General features: G+C 55.1%; 10 protein-coding genes across 10 annotated transcripts; 5 read left to right on the top strand and 5 right to left on the bottom strand.

Moving 5' to 3' along the window:
* Window positions 1-133: 133 nt before the first annotated feature.
* Window positions 134-1,136, bottom strand: L969DRAFT_16885 (uncharacterized protein; the record flags this gene model as incomplete). Its single annotated transcript, XM_014712880.1, has 2 exons — window positions 134-167; window positions 220-1,136. 2 exons carry the CDS (start codon window positions 1,134-1,136, stop codon window positions 134-136), a joined length of 951 nt encoding a protein of 316 aa, XP_014568366.1.
* An 89-nt stretch (window positions 1,137-1,225) lies between these two features.
* Window positions 1,226-2,040, top strand: L969DRAFT_94037 (uncharacterized protein; the record flags this gene model as incomplete). The annotated part of the gene is made up of 4 exons (XM_014713318.1): window positions 1,226-1,317; window positions 1,368-1,747; window positions 1,795-1,821; window positions 1,913-2,040. 4 exons carry the CDS (start codon window positions 1,226-1,228, stop codon window positions 2,038-2,040), a joined length of 627 nt encoding a protein of 208 aa, XP_014568804.1.
* A 359-nt stretch (window positions 2,041-2,399) lies between these two features.
* Window positions 2,400-3,994, top strand: L969DRAFT_16887 (glycosyltransferase family 32 protein; the record flags this gene model as incomplete). The annotated part of the gene is made up of 3 exons (XM_014712881.1): window positions 2,400-2,884; window positions 2,933-3,551; window positions 3,602-3,994. The coding sequence occupies 3 exons, from the start codon at window positions 2,400-2,402 to the stop codon at window positions 3,992-3,994; spliced, it is 1,497 nt and encodes a 498-aa protein (XP_014568367.1).
* Window positions 3,995-5,380: 1,386 nt separating this feature from the next.
* L969DRAFT_16888 (uncharacterized protein) lies at window positions 5,381-7,510 on the bottom strand (the record flags this gene model as incomplete). The annotated part of the gene is made up of 6 exons (XM_014712882.1): window positions 5,381-5,493; window positions 5,543-5,742; window positions 5,788-5,897; window positions 5,950-6,103; window positions 6,153-6,719; window positions 6,780-7,510. 6 exons carry the CDS (start codon window positions 7,508-7,510, stop codon window positions 5,381-5,383), a joined length of 1,875 nt encoding a protein of 624 aa, XP_014568368.1.
* A 118-nt stretch (window positions 7,511-7,628) lies between these two features.
* On the top strand, window positions 7,629-8,695 carry L969DRAFT_94040 (uncharacterized protein; the record flags this gene model as incomplete). The annotated part of the gene is made up of 8 exons (XM_014713319.1): window positions 7,629-7,646; window positions 7,702-7,745; window positions 7,806-7,889; window positions 7,943-8,045; window positions 8,092-8,202; window positions 8,253-8,456; window positions 8,507-8,565; window positions 8,605-8,695. 8 exons carry the CDS (start codon window positions 7,629-7,631, stop codon window positions 8,693-8,695), a joined length of 714 nt encoding a protein of 237 aa, XP_014568805.1.
* Window positions 8,696-8,703: 8 nt separating this feature from the next.
* L969DRAFT_47419 (uncharacterized protein) lies at window positions 8,704-10,379 on the bottom strand (the record flags this gene model as incomplete). Its single annotated transcript, XM_014713320.1, has 6 exons — window positions 8,704-9,065; window positions 9,118-9,214; window positions 9,263-9,738; window positions 9,787-9,965; window positions 10,016-10,273; window positions 10,333-10,379. Coding segments are annotated over 6 exons (1,419 nt in total), but the record flags the coding sequence as incomplete, so codon positions are not given.
* A 240-nt stretch (window positions 10,380-10,619) lies between these two features.
* Window positions 10,620-11,535, top strand: L969DRAFT_86854 (uncharacterized protein; the record flags this gene model as incomplete). The annotated part of the gene is made up of 2 exons (XM_014713321.1): window positions 10,620-11,351; window positions 11,401-11,535. Coding segments are annotated over exons 1-2 (839 nt in total), but the record flags the coding sequence as incomplete, so codon positions are not given.
* Window positions 11,536-11,887: 352 nt separating this feature from the next.
* L969DRAFT_16892 (uncharacterized protein) lies at window positions 11,888-12,302 on the bottom strand (the record flags this gene model as incomplete). Its single annotated transcript, XM_014712883.1, has 3 exons — window positions 11,888-12,144; window positions 12,199-12,234; window positions 12,284-12,302. The coding sequence occupies 3 exons, from the start codon at window positions 12,300-12,302 to the stop codon at window positions 11,888-11,890; spliced, it is 312 nt and encodes a 103-aa protein (XP_014568369.1).
* Window positions 12,303-13,109: 807 nt separating this feature from the next.
* L969DRAFT_94043 (uncharacterized protein) lies at window positions 13,110-14,864 on the top strand (the record flags this gene model as incomplete). Its single annotated transcript, XM_014713322.1, has 7 exons — window positions 13,110-13,267; window positions 13,325-13,521; window positions 13,572-13,666; window positions 13,716-13,855; window positions 13,907-13,963; window positions 14,012-14,153; window positions 14,202-14,864. The coding sequence occupies 7 exons, from the start codon at window positions 13,110-13,112 to the stop codon at window positions 14,862-14,864; spliced, it is 1,452 nt and encodes a 483-aa protein (XP_014568808.1).
* A 102-nt stretch (window positions 14,865-14,966) lies between these two features.
* L969DRAFT_16894 (uncharacterized protein) lies at window positions 14,967-15,703 on the bottom strand (the record flags this gene model as incomplete). The annotated part of the gene is made up of 4 exons (XM_014712884.1): window positions 14,967-15,067; window positions 15,151-15,340; window positions 15,404-15,596; window positions 15,651-15,703. The coding sequence occupies 4 exons, from the start codon at window positions 15,701-15,703 to the stop codon at window positions 14,967-14,969; spliced, it is 537 nt and encodes a 178-aa protein (XP_014568370.1).
* Between the last annotated feature and the right edge of the window lie 41 nt (window positions 15,704-15,744).

The following is a 15,744-nucleotide window of genomic DNA, read 5'->3' on the forward strand; positions in this document are numbered from 1 at the left end:
GCGCAAGGGGGCGACAACTGTGCCGACAACTGAAGAGACTGCCGCGGCAAAGGTGCTACGCTTCCATCATCTCCCGTAGCTGGCGCTGGGTTCGCTTGCATAGTAGGACAATATTGCTGACCGGGCTTGCGTGTCAAGACTGGCTGAGTGAGAGGGTATTGAAGTACCTGAAAAGACCCCGCATCAGTGTGTGTGGTGTCGCAGTTGGGCTTGACTGACATGTACCGGCTGACAAGCATGTAGAGGTATCTATCCCAGACCATCTGAGACTTGTGCGAGTGGAACGCCTTCCGAGCTGCGAGATACTGCGAGAATGTGCCGACGAGTAGCGCATGATTGTTCGAGTCTGACAATGTGAGGAATCGCGGAACAAAGGCGAGACTGGTCAATGGCAGATCAAGCAAGGCTGAGTACTTGCGCAGAACGTTGACTGTAGCTGACGTATAGACGTTCGGCGCACCTTCTTGTTTGGCTAGAGCGACTGCAGCAGCTGATACCGCTCTATGATTTATATGGCCCGACACGCCGCCGGAGTCGAAAGTGACGATGGTGTCAATGTTCCATCGAGCAACGTGGTCTTTGATGAGCTCTACAAGTCGCTCTTCGGGCCACCAGTACGTCGGATCGTCTTGTATGTCTGTCGTGTTGAGCACATCGCAGTTCTGTTCGGCGATGCCCAAAGCTTTACAACTGCCCTTGAGCTCGATGCGCCTCTGTGCTCCGAGGCCATAGTGATTGCCGGAGGACATGATGAGGACATGGCCCGTCGCATCGTCTGCTCTCTGCAGTATCGAAGTGATCGCAGGCGAGAAGAAGAGGCATTCATCATCGGGATGAGCTGCTAACAGTAGCACTTGCTTGCTTGTCCTGAGCAGAGGCGGAAAGAAAGCTGCACTCCGGCTGAAGACATACGCAAGCGCTATCCAATTGACGAGCGGGACGAGCACGATGAGCAGCAGAACAAGGCGGACGACGGGCGGCCATGGCTTGCTGAGGTCAGGCCGCAGTTTTGCTAGACTGAACTTGGGCTGCCTCGACCAGCGCTTCGGTGGATACTCGCCATCATAGAGTGGTGCCGCCTCGTCCTCGATGAGTGCATCCGTCTCATTCTCGTAGCTGCTTCGCCGATTTGCCATGTGTTAAAGGTGTCGAGGGGTACGCGCGCGCCTAGCCGAGCTTGGCCTCCTCTCTATCTTCATTCACACTATCTCACCAGACTCAGAAGATGCTCCGACTGCTCAAGCTGATCTCAGTGCTGCCACTCATCAGCGCCTCTCCCACCGTGCAATCAGATCCGCCGCCTCAGCTCGCAGAGCAGTATCAATTCTCATTCGATTACTACGTCTGTCGTTGCCATCACGACTTAGCCCGAGCTCAAGCGAGGAGCAGATCGTCTGTCCTGTACCGACAGAAGCGAAATGGGCTACATTTGAGTTACCCGATACTGATCCCGGTTACTTTGACTTGCTCGTCTTTTTCGCTTGGCGCTCTGGCTCTTCCTTCGAATTAGGCCAATCGCATCATGTTACTCACATGTGGGGAGAAGAGCATCGTTTTCGACACGCCAATGTCTCGATTTGGGCTGATATGCCGAGTCCTATCTCCGATAGTGAGTCGCTTAAGCTCGGTGGTAAAGTCTCTGACGCGTCAACGATCCGCAGTCGCTGGATGCTGTCAGGTCAGTCTGCACGCTCAACAGCGCAGTGTGCTGAATGGAAAGCCGCTGCTAGGGAGCAGTCCACTTTGAGTGTGTAGATCGCTGTCGTTGGCAATTGGCGCTGACGGACAGGGTAGGTTCCGAGTCGGCGTTCTCTCGCACGAGTATGACAAGATAGACGCACAATATTGGATCCAATGCGGAGGAGGTTGGTTCGCCACCGTGTGCGCTGCATTCACACCCACTGACATCTAGCAGGTGCCGAGAAGACGGCTGGCGCTTGCGACGCAGCAGGCATTGCCTACAGTCGGCAGGAATGCAAGGGCGAAATTGCCCTGTACGAAGAGCTTCGCACGTCCGGTCGACGCGTCACAGCTCGATGAACACATTTGGATTCAGTGTGTAATGGCGAGCTGTCAATGACACCATCGATGCATCGATGTCATCAGGCGTCCATGACGAACGGCCGCGGAAATGCTGCCATCACTATTCATAGTTTTAAGAAAAGAAGGAAGTGTCACGATCGATACGAGCTTCTGCAAGTTATTTGCAGCATGGCGGTGTTCTGAGCAGTGCTCCGGTCACGTCGCGAGCTAAAAACGCGCGCTGGACGTCTCAAATGTTCGGTCCAGGCCGGCAGCCCGTTGTGTCTATAATTTGCAAATCCGGATCTGATTTGATTTACAAACCGAAAAAAGATCGACCGTAATAGCGCAAGACTGGCTGCCCTGGCGTGTCAGAGATGTCTCGAGTGCCCCGACGCTTCCGACAGAGCGTACCGTCTGGACGGTCCAAGCGCCAACGGGAGAAGACGGGCCATGGGGATGCACCGACCTCTGGGCTTCTAGAGCTAGGAAGCCTGTCTTGCCCCACAATCACTTGGATATGCCCGGCAGACAAGCTCACTGAACGCACGCGCTCATTCGATTCTGACAACAGGCCTGACTACGAGATGACCGGGTCATCAAAGGCGATGACGCCTAGAAAGGCAGCAATTCTCGCTTTGATCGCTTTTTCGCTCTTGCTCGCGTATTTCCACGAACATGTCATCGCTCTTTACAAAGTCACTGCCGTCTACTACTCATGGCACTGGGGAAACCAGTCGGAGCTGTCAATGCAGGCCGATGGCTTCGATACCACTTTTGCGCGTTACAACGTCGGCCAGACAACAAGCTTACCCTGGGACCAAACCGGACCCGCCGTTCAGCCCTTGAGAGCGTCAGAGATGTGAGCATGCAGAGGAATATATTTAGAACGTGCTCAACCCGTCAACAGATCGAGCGCAACAGATCTGATCCCGCCTGTGCTGCACCACATCTTGCTTGGCATGCGCGAGAGCGCCATGCCTGACTCATGGAACCAGTCACGCCAATCTTGCATGGATATGCATCACAATTGGACGACGATGCTATGGGATGACGACAAAGCAACTCATTTCCTCACGACCCATTACCCCTGGTTCATGAGACAATATCTCGGCTATCGATACGTCATCCAACGAGCGGATGCACTGCGCTATTTCGTGCTCTACCACTACGGCGGCGTGTTCCTCGATTTAGATCTGACTTGCAGGCGAGGTCTGGGCCCGCTGAGATCTTTCGAGGTCGTCATGATCGGCGCGACCCCTTCAGGCGTCTCGAATGGCTTCATGATGGCAGCACCGAGGCATCCCTTCTTTGCCCAACTCATCAAGGCGCTGCCGCTCTATGACCTGAATTTCTTGGTCAGTTATGCCAGCATCATGTTCAGCACAGGACCAATGTTCCTCTCTGCGGAGCACTTGCGCTACAAACATCGTAGTCAGCTCAAGTACCTCACAGAGCCGTTTCACCATCTATCTGGACGGGTTATAACGCCGCTCTTCGAGCATGCCGGTAGCTCGAGTTGGCATCAGGTCAGTCTTGAGCCCTTTGCCCATGGTACATGGCTGACTCGCGCGCACAGGACGATGCAAAATTGATCAAGAGATTGCTAGCGTGGACATCAGTCTACGCCGTTGGCTTGTCGATCATCTCTGGCGTCCTCTTCGCCATCTGTGTTGTTGTCGCGCTCAGCTGGGCAGGCTGGACCGGCAGGATACGATGGCCAGTGGCGAACCAGCGCGAAGCGCTTGGCATGGAAGGCTATGAAATCCTGCCCACACATTCAAGGCGGTCGAGACAATCGCTGCGTCCCATCATCACGCACGGTCTCAGGCCACCTTCGCGCACTCAAGTCTCGGATGATGGCGAGGGCGTGACGTACTACGATGACTTGCTAGATAGACGGAGACAAGCTCAAGGTGACTCAAGCAAGCCGATTTCTGCCGTAGACGTTCCTGCATCGTTCGAGCCATGACGACAAATGCCTCCTAATCGCACGCCCTCCCACGTACGCATCGCAAATCTGTAGCACTTGTAGCATCTGTACTGCATCTACGATGGCTTGCTTCCACACTCGTTGTGAACACTGATCAGAGCTGACTTCTGCGGGTGAAAGTCAAATGGCTTCGTCGTTGATCTTGATCAGACCGTCGACAAGCCGTGATGTGCATAAAATGTCGAAAGCCCTATGTGACCAGCATCGATGTACTTGGCATGCAGGTTTCCGTCGCAACGCACAATGTTACCTGGCGTATCGAATTCAATCCTTTCAAGTATCTTCGTGCGCTTAAGTCAAGACATGACTGACAAGAGATGGAAGCGACGGGACCTTAGCCGGGTCTTCGCCCTTCTCAGCCTGACGGACGTTTGCCCCACGTAATTGCAGGATTGCAATCCCTCTTCAGCATCTGCAGCATACGAGAGACCCATCGCAGCCGCAGGTCTACGTGCAGCATCTGAGCGAGTGGCAAATAGCTGAGTCAAGCTGAGCAGAAAGCCCGCGCGGTCTGGGAATTAGGCCTCTGCTCGGCCCAGTGGGAGGCGTCCGACTCTCTTGAACGTTTGCAAGAGGGATCGCCAGTCTTGAGATGATGTCGTCCTTGTATATGATATACGTGAAGCAGTAAACCGAGCGCAATATGTAAAGCAGAGTCAAAATGGCTCGTACTCATTTATCTACCGAGTGCATGGCGCACAGCTTAGCCGTCAAGTAATGCGAGATTCAAGGAATGACATCGATCGATCCAGAGCCTAGACAAGTGCAGGGAAACGAGGAGCATCGGGCCGCGAGCTGCGAGGTCTGCATGGCAGTGCCGCCAGCAGCGCGGCAAGTGACGAACGCGCGGAACCCCACATCGGCCACTGGCGCGTGGAATTTGGGGTATAAAGTCCCCCGGAAAAGTTGCACCTTCCTCAAAAGCTGTCCGCAAGGGAAAGTCAAGTCGATGCCTAGCCGATACCTGGCAAGTCTTCCGACGACGAGACCTGTAGGGTCAGGACTATGATGCATTCGCGACGGGCGAGAGAGAGGTCCTGTGCAGGCGATCTATGAGCATTTGCACATTCAGGACTCATCGGAAACACGCATGTTATAGTGAGATCAGGCGCAGGCAAGCTCAAGATGAGTCCAGCAAGCCAATCCCTGACAGTGACGTTCCTGCCTACTCAGGGCCATGACGGCAAATGCCTCCCTGATTGCACGAAACGCCACGTACGCATCGTAAATTGATAGCATCTCCATAATTCGGACTGCATCTACAGCGACTTGCCTTCACGCCAGTGTCACAAATGAGTCAGGATGTGTTGGGGTGGCGAGCGGTCGCATCCAAGTCCGAAGTTTGCATACGTACTAATGCGCATATCAGCTAGCTTCGTCGTCGATCTTGATTTGTACGTCGATTCTGCCGTTCGCTGCATCGACACGCAAGCCGGCAGGTGTCGGTGGGTATCCTTCTGGGTTCTTCTGAGCGAACACTACAGTCCGTTGTCAGCGCAAGCCTCGTACGAGGCACAGAGGACGTACCCCAGAGATCGCGGCACATTTCGACGACGCCTCGCTCGGCTCGCCAGCCAAGTTCTGTTTGTGCTCGTGTGGGATCACTGACAACGCAGCCCAGGTCACCTGGTCTGCGCGGAGCGAGAAGCGTCTTGATAGGCATCTGTGCGACTGTTGAAAGTGTCTCGATGATTTCGACGACCGATGCGCCCTGACCTGTTCCCAAGCTGTGCCATCATCAGTGTTGGCTGCATAAACATTGTTGCACGTACTTGTATGTCCGGCAGTGAGCCGTCATAGGATCCGCAGACATGTCGAATGCTTTCATGGCCGCCAAGTGACCCTTCGACAGGTCGGTGACGTGTATAAAGTCTCGTACGCCCTGTGTGGCCAGCGTTCAGAGATACTGTGCATGTGGAACAAGCCCAACGCACAGTGCCGTCCGGCGTATCGTAGTCGGTCCCATAAATACAGGCGTGTTCGCGCCGTTTTGTCAAGACATGACTGACAAGTGGTAGGAGCGACGAAGCCTTTGCCGGATCTTCGCCTATCAAGCCTGACGGATGATTGCCTGATGGATTCGTATATCTGCGCCTACTTGTCAGCTTACGCAAGCATAAAGTCGTTAGGAACGCACCTGAGCAGCACAGCTTTCCACTGATGGTCGCTCTTGCAGAGATCGCCAATGATCTCCTCGCACATGAGCTTCGTCCGTCCGTACGGGTTCGTGATACCCTTGCCACCGGTGCCCCTGCCACCGATCAAGCATTCGTCTTCCTTGATGGCTAGTCCTTCGCAGTCTGCTCCGTAGATGGCAGCACTGGACGAGAAGATGATCCTCTTGGCATTCCACCGCGTCAAGACATTCAAGAGCGAGACTGTGCCGGAGATATTGGTAGAATAATAGGAAAGCGGGTCGAGCGTAGAAAGCGGCACAGATTTCAAGCCGGCAAAATGGATGGCACAGACGATACGAGAGCTTCGTGGGATGCCAGACTGGGTTTGTGTGGTTGCGGGAGGTGCCGCGCCGAAGCTCTGTATGGTAGGAACGAGAGGCGAGAGGGGCGAAAGGGCATAGTGCTCAAAGACGCGCTCGATCGCTGCCTCGCTGCGTATGTCTGCCGCATGAAAGTAGAGCGGAGGATCGCATTTCCGTAACCTGCTTGATGCCTTGTGATGCTCTCGTGCAAGCAGTCTCACGCGTCTGAGAACCTCTGCGCAGCGTCTCGTCAGGATGGTTCATGGAGGACGAGACAGCAGTGACGAGCCTGCTTGTGAGTTGCCCAAATTATCGATGACGACGACGCCGTGCGTGCCCTCTTGGAGAATCTCGAGCACAGTGTGAGAGCCCAGATAGCCTGCACCGCCGGTGACGAGGATGAGTGGATATGCCTCTGCATCGAGATTCTCAGTCGAGACGGCAAGTAGTCGCCGCGCAGGGTAAGCATCTTGTAGCGCTTTGCCTTTGCCTTTCTCTCTGCTCAGCTCCACAATTGGCTTTGCTACCCTGCGGGAGGCCGCCCGTCGTTGCGTCTTTTGTCTGACGTGCTGGGGTTCTCGTTGCTCGCTTAGCTGCCGTCGACGAGGCGTCGGAGGATCGTCCAGATTGATGCCCGCATGGAGCGGCACAGCTTCTACAGCTTCATATGAAGAAGATGAAGCCGGACTCTGCCTGCTGTTGCTGCCTGAGGTATCGTCTGCCGTCAAGAGGGCCGGTCGAGCGCTCATGCTGCCTGCCGTCGTCAGACCATTCTTGCGCGGGCTCGAGCGTGTCCTTGAGCTCGGCGAGCTGGCTTGTAAGCCTCCATCGGGCCGCGAGGAGATACCGACGTGCGAGAGCAGCGAGAGGGATGGCAAAGGGTAGGAGATGAGCACTTTGGGCTCGTCGTCGCTGTGGCCGTTGAGCTCAAGCGGCTCGCCTGTGCTTCGGTAGCGTTTGAGCGATTCGCGGAGGCTGAGCAGCTCCGGTGCACGCTGAGCGATGACGAGGCCCATCGCTCGATCGTGTCGTCGTAGGTGGACGGTCGACTGTTGGGTCTCACTCCACATTCGCGACAAGTCGACGACTCGGCAAGCGCCAAGCTCGCGACAGAGCTCCGACGCTGGCGGCGTTATGCTCAATCTGGACGAGGCAAGACCAGCCTCTGACATCTGCAGCTCAGCTGATGCAGGGGCGCTGCTCGCAGGAGGTGCGCCTCTTCACGACCAACGCCGACAGGGAGCGCTACGAGTCAGTGATCGATGATGACCTCATCTGCGTGGCCCAGGATTCATGTCCCAATCTGCTCAGGAACCTCGCGACTCTCTTTGGGCTGATCACTTGTCTCGACTACTTGGAACGCGCCTACATCAGGGACAGCGTACCGCCTGCACAGTCTGTTTCTGCTCCATTCGGCCACGTATCGTCCTGAGACTCGCCTGCGACAGATACACGCCGGCTTGCACCCGACTGCTTGCGCAGTACAAGACTGTGCTCAAAGTCATCGGTGATGCGATACAATCTCTTGATGCATTCGTTGCAGAGTACAGGGTAAGCGACTCGAGCGACCCAAGACGCGACCTGATGCGCTGCTCAGATGGATGTGACGGCTGCTGTCCACCGTCTGCGCGTTGGTGTACCTGCCACGGTCGAACACAGTGGCGATGAAGGCGTTGAGACTGCCAAATGGATTGCAGAGACGACTCAGGTGCGTCAGACAATATCGTATTGCGTGCACCGGCTGAGCGGACAAGGCAGAATTTCATCACTTTCATGGATGCACTGAAGCTCAAGCTACGCGCAAAAGATCAGCTTCATCCCATCATGACCGAGCTCATGAGCGGCTACACCAAGTTTCCGAAAAGCAACGAGTGGGAAGGCCGGCCCAAGATCCTCCACTGGCTTATCACTCTCAATCAGATGCGTGCCAGCGAGGAGATCACAGAAGAGCAAAGTCGTCAAGTACGTCTTGTCTGGTACGAGCCAGTCTCTACCCCTAAGCTGGCTCGCAGATGCTCTTCGACATCGAGCACGCCTACAATGAATTCTTCAGATCGCTCTCATCGCAAAAGTAGATCATTATCACACAAGCTGTTGTTGCGTCAAATAGTGTCCATCTCGTTGTGCCAATACATGCCAAGCAATGTGTTTCTAGATTGGAAAGGACGAAGGTGCGAATGCGAGGCAGGTATCATACTTGAATGCCCATCTAGAATATGGTCGCAAAGCCGACACAGCTCGCCGCGAAAAGCGCGACAGCGGTGTAAGTCAGTGAGTCTAGTGCAAGCGTTGCTGGTGCTGCTCCTGTGGATTGTGCGATCGCAGTCGAAGAGGCTAGTTGATTCGGCTGGACCGTGATCGTCGTGACCGGGATAGACGCGGAAGTGGATGTGCTCGTGGTGGTCGGCAGGGGCGTCGTGCTCGTACTCGTCGACATGATCGACGTGGACGTCGTCAGGTTGGCACTCGATGTAGTCGTCGGGACTGCAGTGGCGGCGTAGGCAGCGCTCATGGAAGAGACGAGGTATTCTTCTTGTGCAATGTCGACCGTCCAATTGCCGCAGGATCCGACTGCGAGTCATTGTCAGTCTCAGCGTACGATGAAGAAGTAGCAGTGGCTTACGTGATGTAAAGTAGTAGTAGCTGTCGTTTGCGACGGTGCCACCTGCACACTGTGGGTTCTCGTTGTCGTACCAGCACATCTCCATGTTCATGCCGTACTGCCATTACCATCAGCAAGATCAGGAGAGACTTTGCAAGAAACTCACGGTCGAATTGTAGCCCCAGAGGTATACGCCGGTACCGGCAAAGGTGTAGTTGGACGATTCCGGAATGGTAGCAACAACGGAGTCATTGTTGGCGACTGCACGCTGGCTTGATTCGCCTTGGAAGAGGTTGTCGTAGAAAGCAGCAGCAGGCGCATTGAAGACTCTGGGCGCGCCTTGCGAGTGAGAGTAGTGAACATTGCCGCTGTAGCCCAAGTCGAGCGCGGCAATCTGGGCAACCATTCCGCCGAAAGCATGACCTGTCACAGAGAACTTGTGACCGGTTGATGCGACTGCTGCCTTTGCAGCTGCCCAATTGTTGGTGGCGGCCTTGGCTTCGAGGTAGAGATTGAGTGCGCCGGTATGCGCAGTGCAATTGCTGCAGCCCGAACCGAGATTGAGTGCTTCGAGAGACGAGGGCTCGGAAGGCAAGCTTTCCCAGCCGTAAAGCCCTCTGAAGACGATGACAACCTTGTCCACTGTTGCGCTATGAGCAACAGACTGTCCCTGAAGAGCGCGAGACTTACTCTCGGGAATGATGACTTGATAACCTTGCAGACCACTCTCGGTGTAGAAAGCACCAATGGGTGTCCACGGAGCTTGGCTTGTATCGCCGCCAGCTTTGCCAAGAGAGTCGTAGGTAAAGACAGTCGGGCAAACAGTGTCGTAGTCGGCATAAGCTGCCATTGAAAGCCAGCAGTGATACCTGTCTTCCAGAGTCAGTTATAGTGCTATCTTGTGAGCTACAAGGCTGACCTGATATGGTAGAGTGCGTCGGCGTCGTAGGCCCACCAGGGCACATCTGCAGGATCGAGGGCCTGATTCGCTTGTCGTTTGCTGAGCGACTTGTGATTGGGTGTCGTACCGAGCAGACCGGCAGAAGCGACCGTGACTGTGGCTAGGCCTAGCGCAAGTGTAGATAACCGAACCATGGCTTGTTGTTGCCTGATGTATGCGTCGATAAGGCTAGCCTGGCGTGTTTTGGCAAAAGGACGGACTCTAGAGGATGCAAAGCTGTCATCAGGACTGACATCAGCATTCGGAGTAGCGCAGACAAGTGAGTAGCAACGGACGGGCAAAAGAGAGTGTTGTCGAGACAGAGGAACTTTTTGCTGACCGGGACAATAGCAATGAGCTTGCAGTCGAGGTCAGAGCTCGAACAGCTCGGACACACCTCGTCGGACACTATGTGGGTATCGCTGCCTGTCGAGGCGTATAGGTGAGAATGCGGTGTTTGCTGAAAAACGCTGAGCTGATCTGATTGTCTCTGCTAACGTCGGATAGAACAATGGCAACCGCAGTCACGCGCGAGACAGCCCTCGATCACGTGCGCACCTTCATGAAACCCTCTGCGCGCCAACGCTCCGCAAAATCTCCGTCCAGCCAGAATGTGCGGACGCTATGCGCTCGGGCTCGATGCAGAGGAGCTCGTAGCCGCGCTCGATGGTACAGAAGGTCTCGAGGACACTCAATGGCCCGATCGCGATCGTTACGAGGCCGGACGGTACAATATCGCTCCACGAACGCACAACCCCATCATCCGTCGATCACGCTCGCCGTCGAGCGAAGACAACGACGATGGCGCTGAGGGTCACGAGAGAGCAACCTCAAAGAGTGCACCGGCCAATGAGATGACCACCGCGGCAGTATGGGGACTGATCCCGCACTGGATGAAGCGCGCCGACAAAGTCGGTCAGCTCAAGACTATCAATGCTCGCGACGATACAGTCTGCGCGGGTGGGATGTGGACTTCCATGCGACACAAGAGGTGCATCGTCATCGCCGAGGGATTCTACGAATGGCAGAAAAAGGGCGCAAAGGACAAAGTGGCCCATTTCACGAAGATGAAGGGCGACAGGCTGATGTGCTTTGCGGGATTCTGGGATTCTGTGAGGTACGAGGGTGAGCAGGAGGCCGTGATGAGCTATACCATCATCACGACGGCATCGAACGATCAACTGAACTTCTTGCATGATCGCATGCCCGTCATTCTTGCCACCAAGGAAGCTCGACAGCTTTGGCTTGACGCTGATCATCCCTGGGATGCGAAAGTCGCAGCACTTCTCAAGCCGCTAGATCGTCCACTGGACTGGTAGCTCATCGATCAAGATGTCAATCCGCCAAGCTGACGTATGCTGCAGCTATGCCGTGCCGCCCGAAGTGGGCAAAGTGGGCAACAACTCTCCTGATTTCATCAAGCCAGTCGCCCAACGGAAAGGCAACATTGCATCCATGTTCGCAAAGCAGGCGTCCACCAGTCCGGACAAAGGCAAGCGGTCCGTCAAAGCAGCTTCGCCAAGTGACGAGAAAGCCAGTCTGGTGTTCAATCCAGACGAAGGCGATAAGCTCGCAGACAGCATCAAGAAATCGCCTACACCTGCTGCTAAGCGTGTGAAGGAAGAAGTCATCGAGCTTGGCTCTAGTGATGTAGAGACAGACGAGAAACCCGCCAAGAAGGCGCGGAAGAACACACCTCGGCGGGTTCAGCAACCACTGGAGATCAGCGACGATGAGGATGATGGGCATGGCAAGCCTCAGAAGATCACGTCATTCTTTGCATCTCCAAAGAAGTAGCACACTTGTCACTTTCTTTTGCTGTTGTCGAAATAAATACTAGCACGCAAAACTTTAGCTGATGGTCTTCTTGACCGAGTCAATGACGCTGTCGATCGTCGAGCTGACGCTATCGCCCATCACACCCGTCGTGCTCGCCTCTTCGGCTTCGTCATTGGCATTGAGGGGCGCAATCTTTGCTGCGCCAATGTTATTGGCAGACTCGTCATTGGCACGCTCGGCCATGGCTTGGTAGTCAACTGCACTTTGCGTAGTGTCATTGTCTTTGACCTTGTCGCCATACACGCTGCTGTCAGTCGGGTTCATGAGACCTGAGACATTGTGTGTTTAGAGCTGCTCGTCTCTGAGTGATAAGCGGGGCATACCCTTTGGAATGTCGACGCCCTGGCTAGGGTTGAGTTCTGATGCTTCGCTCAGCACTACCAAGCAGCAGTCACAGACTGCACGCACCCGACGAATTGAGCGACATCTTAGTCCAGAGGAGGGCGGTCAGCTTAGCTTATCACAATCTTGCGCGTCATTCATGCGACGCCACTCCATGCGCTTGACCGAGAAGGATCATGCAACGGTCTAAAGCAGGCCTTGTAACGACATTGGTGCTACATACATGACTAGAATGAAGGATGACTGAGATCACCTGCGGGTGCCTGGTTCAGCTCACGAACAGAAGTAATGCGCCCTGACTTTCGCCACATTGTTACCTGTAGAGACGGCGTTTCGCCTCGCCGTGTTCAGCCATTGTAACAGTCGTAGAAGGTACGCTGCCGCTTACATCATGCAAGATATCTTGCGACTGGAGCAGCCTCGATCAGCTGGCGCGGGTATGATGGATTGCTCTTGACCAGATCTTTACGAATTTGCGCGGTGATCGCTAAGTGCGTGCACTACATTGGACAGAATAAGCCTCGCGCTGCTGAGAGCATCTGACCATCGCTATATCAAGTATCAATCGCTACACAGCTGAATTGCAGGCGCAGAGGATGTCGAAAGGACCACGAGTTTGCGCGGATAAGCTCGATGCCGTATGGATGGACTGGATCAAGTCATCTCGGCTCCAGCTTTGCGCGTCTAGATAGGAAGCATCGCATGCACATTGTGCATCGTGTCTGACGTTGACGCGGGACCTGAGCGAGCAAGCCTATGGGCGCGAAGTGAGCCTCGGGCTTGGAGCGCTGGCGCCTGTCGCGTCATCGATTCTATCGTCGTGGTCTCGGCTCGACCCCCAAGGCGCAGCCTATCGTAGCGCTTACGTCGCGGAACCGGGACGAGTCTGCCAATGGCGGCTTCAACACCCACTGCGCAAGCTCTCAACTCGCAGCTCAATCACGACGAGGCGGTGCGAGCAGCGATAGATCGGCGAGACGTGGCTGCGTTGCGTCGACTTGCAAGCCGAGACAACGGCTTCTCTGCTTCCGGTCTACGCTCTCAGGCTTGGTACGTCTACTGAGTCGCTAGCAAAGTCATCCGTGTCTGAGGATGCCCCTTCTTCAGGCTTCTATTGCTCGGGGGCACTCTACCCACAAGTACCAACCAGTCTGCCACGGCAGGACCGAGACGGCGCAAGCCTGACACGGACAAGGCATCCTCTGATGATGGTGCTACACCATCAGAGCAGCCTGTGACACCGCACAGAGACGAAGGTCAAGTGGCTATGGACGTCAACCGCAGCTTTATATACTACCCTCAGAGCGAGTCATGCTGCCCCACACTACTACTTCGGCTTATAAGATCAGCACAGATGCCACGCCAGCTCGCAAGCAAGAGCTGCAAAAAGACTTGAACACAGTCATCGTCTCGACGCTTCGCAGACATCCTGCCTTGAGCTACTTCCAGGCGAGCGAGATCACATGCGTCAGTTTCTCAAGCTCATACACCTGTGCAGGGCTTCCACGACATCGTCTCTGTCATTCTGCTCAGCCTGGAAGACGTGGAAGACACGATCGAATGCGTCGAGCATCTCAGTCTTTACCATATCCGCGACTCCATGGGATTCGGCATGGATCCGGTCATTGGCTATCTCAGGTATGGCCTACTGCCTGCAGCGCAATCCTTACCAAGCCAGATCATGCGCAGGGTACTCAAGCGCATACTCGACCAAGCTTCGCCGGCCCTGTCTCAAGTCGTCAATCTGTGCGTTGATCCTGTGGAATACGCGCACCAAAGCTGACAGGGCATCAGAGCATCTGCGTTACCCTATTTCTCACTCTCATGGGTCCTCTGCTTGATGTCACACGACATCACCTCTCTCGACGTATCTGCACGGCTATTTGACTTTTTATTCGCGCACAACCCCATCTTAGTAGCCTACTTTGGCGTCGCCGTGAGCAGTCTCGCCTATCACACTGCCTTAGCTCATGTTGCGGTGCAGATATTGCTCACGAAACAGGGCGATCTAGACGAGATCGATCCAGACTTGGCAGACGATCCGGCGGTATTGCATACAACACTCGCTCGAATGCCTGTACTGCTGCTCGAGCCAGAGGAGCCTTTGCCCATGTCGCCGCCGCCAAAGGATGGGAACAATGACGAAGGTCTGTACAGTGACCCGGACATCGATGTACCCGCCCTCATGCCCACACCGCCTCTGACGCCACCACTTCCATCGGCAAAGCGCAAGGGCATCCTATTGCAAGACATCCTCGATAGCACACTCGACCTGTATGCTCGGTATCCTTTCGATGGACCGAATGTGCGCGCCAAGGAGATACTGGGACCTTGCAGTGCCGTCTATACATGGCGGGTATCTGGCCCACCTATTCCCGCCGAACAGGCGGAAGAGATCTTGCGTCGCAATGCCGACATTGTCTACCCGCCGCCAGCGGAAGAGCAAGACAAGCCAGCACCGACGCGACCGCTCCGTCAAGACTTGGCATGGCAGCGACAGACGCTCATGCTGGCCGCCGTCGGTCTCGCGGGGCTATTGCTTGCCACGTATGGCGCAGAGCCCTTGCTGATCAATCTGCAGCAAGGCATGTTTGGCCGATGGATGTCGTGGGCAACCAAGACGTTGATAGGTCTGCGAGAGCGATGATGCAAACGTCATGCTGGCGCAATATTCGGCAAGGTTGCATGATGAAGAGAGTGAGCTTGACCAGCCCTGAGGGATCGGTAATGCTCGATTGCCCTTTGACGCTCATGCTGGATTGCCTCTTGTTGAGACAACGAGATGGGCAGACGAGAAGCCTGAGTGGTCATACTCGCCGTTCTGGGCATCTTGGTGAATGTAGGCGGTGCCTGCACAACGTCGTTCAGTCGCTTCGGTTGTGCAGTCGCAAAAGTCTTGATGGTTTTTTTTTGTTCGTCCGAGGCTTGCTCACTATTGAGTGCTTCTGTCGCCGGAGCAGCTTGCTTGGCCGTCTTCTTGTGGGCGACGACTTTGTCTGATTTCGCCCTGGCTTTCGAAGTACGCATCGCCTTGAGGATGCCGGGCTGAAGTGTGTTTTCCACTCGCAAATTGAACTGCCTGTCGCTTTCTCCGGGTAGCTGCTTGAGCTCCTTTGCCTTGGCCTGTGTACGCAGTAGACTGAAGCATAAGATGACATGCTTCATCGTCAAGGCGGCGGTGCGTACCTTGAGAGCTTGCCGTGATTGCACAGCGCTGCGTGTCTCTGCATCCTTAGCGGGCTCGGTAGCGTTGGCCAACCTCTGCCTGCGTTCGTTGCGTATCTTCTCGGCATTCAATACCCTGTACATCGTCTTGGACAGGCCGCCGAGATCTTTTCTGCCTTGGGTCGTCTTTTCGCTCGGAGGCAGGTCATTGCCCCTGAATCTTTCAACTCAGCTCTGTCATACTCGCGGCGTGGAAGAAGCGATGCACCTTTGCTGGCTTTGCACATCTCGAATGCTCTTCTTGGCTCGCTTGTGTGGCATCTCTTTTTCGGCGGAACAGCAAAGGACGACGCGTTTCGCAT

Source organism: Mixia osmundae (assembly GCF_000708205.1).
Source record: "Mixia osmundae IAM 14324 unplaced genomic scaffold scaffold_4, whole genome shotgun sequence".
NCBI lineage: Eukaryota > Fungi > Basidiomycota > Mixiomycetes > Mixiales > Mixiaceae > Mixia > Mixia osmundae.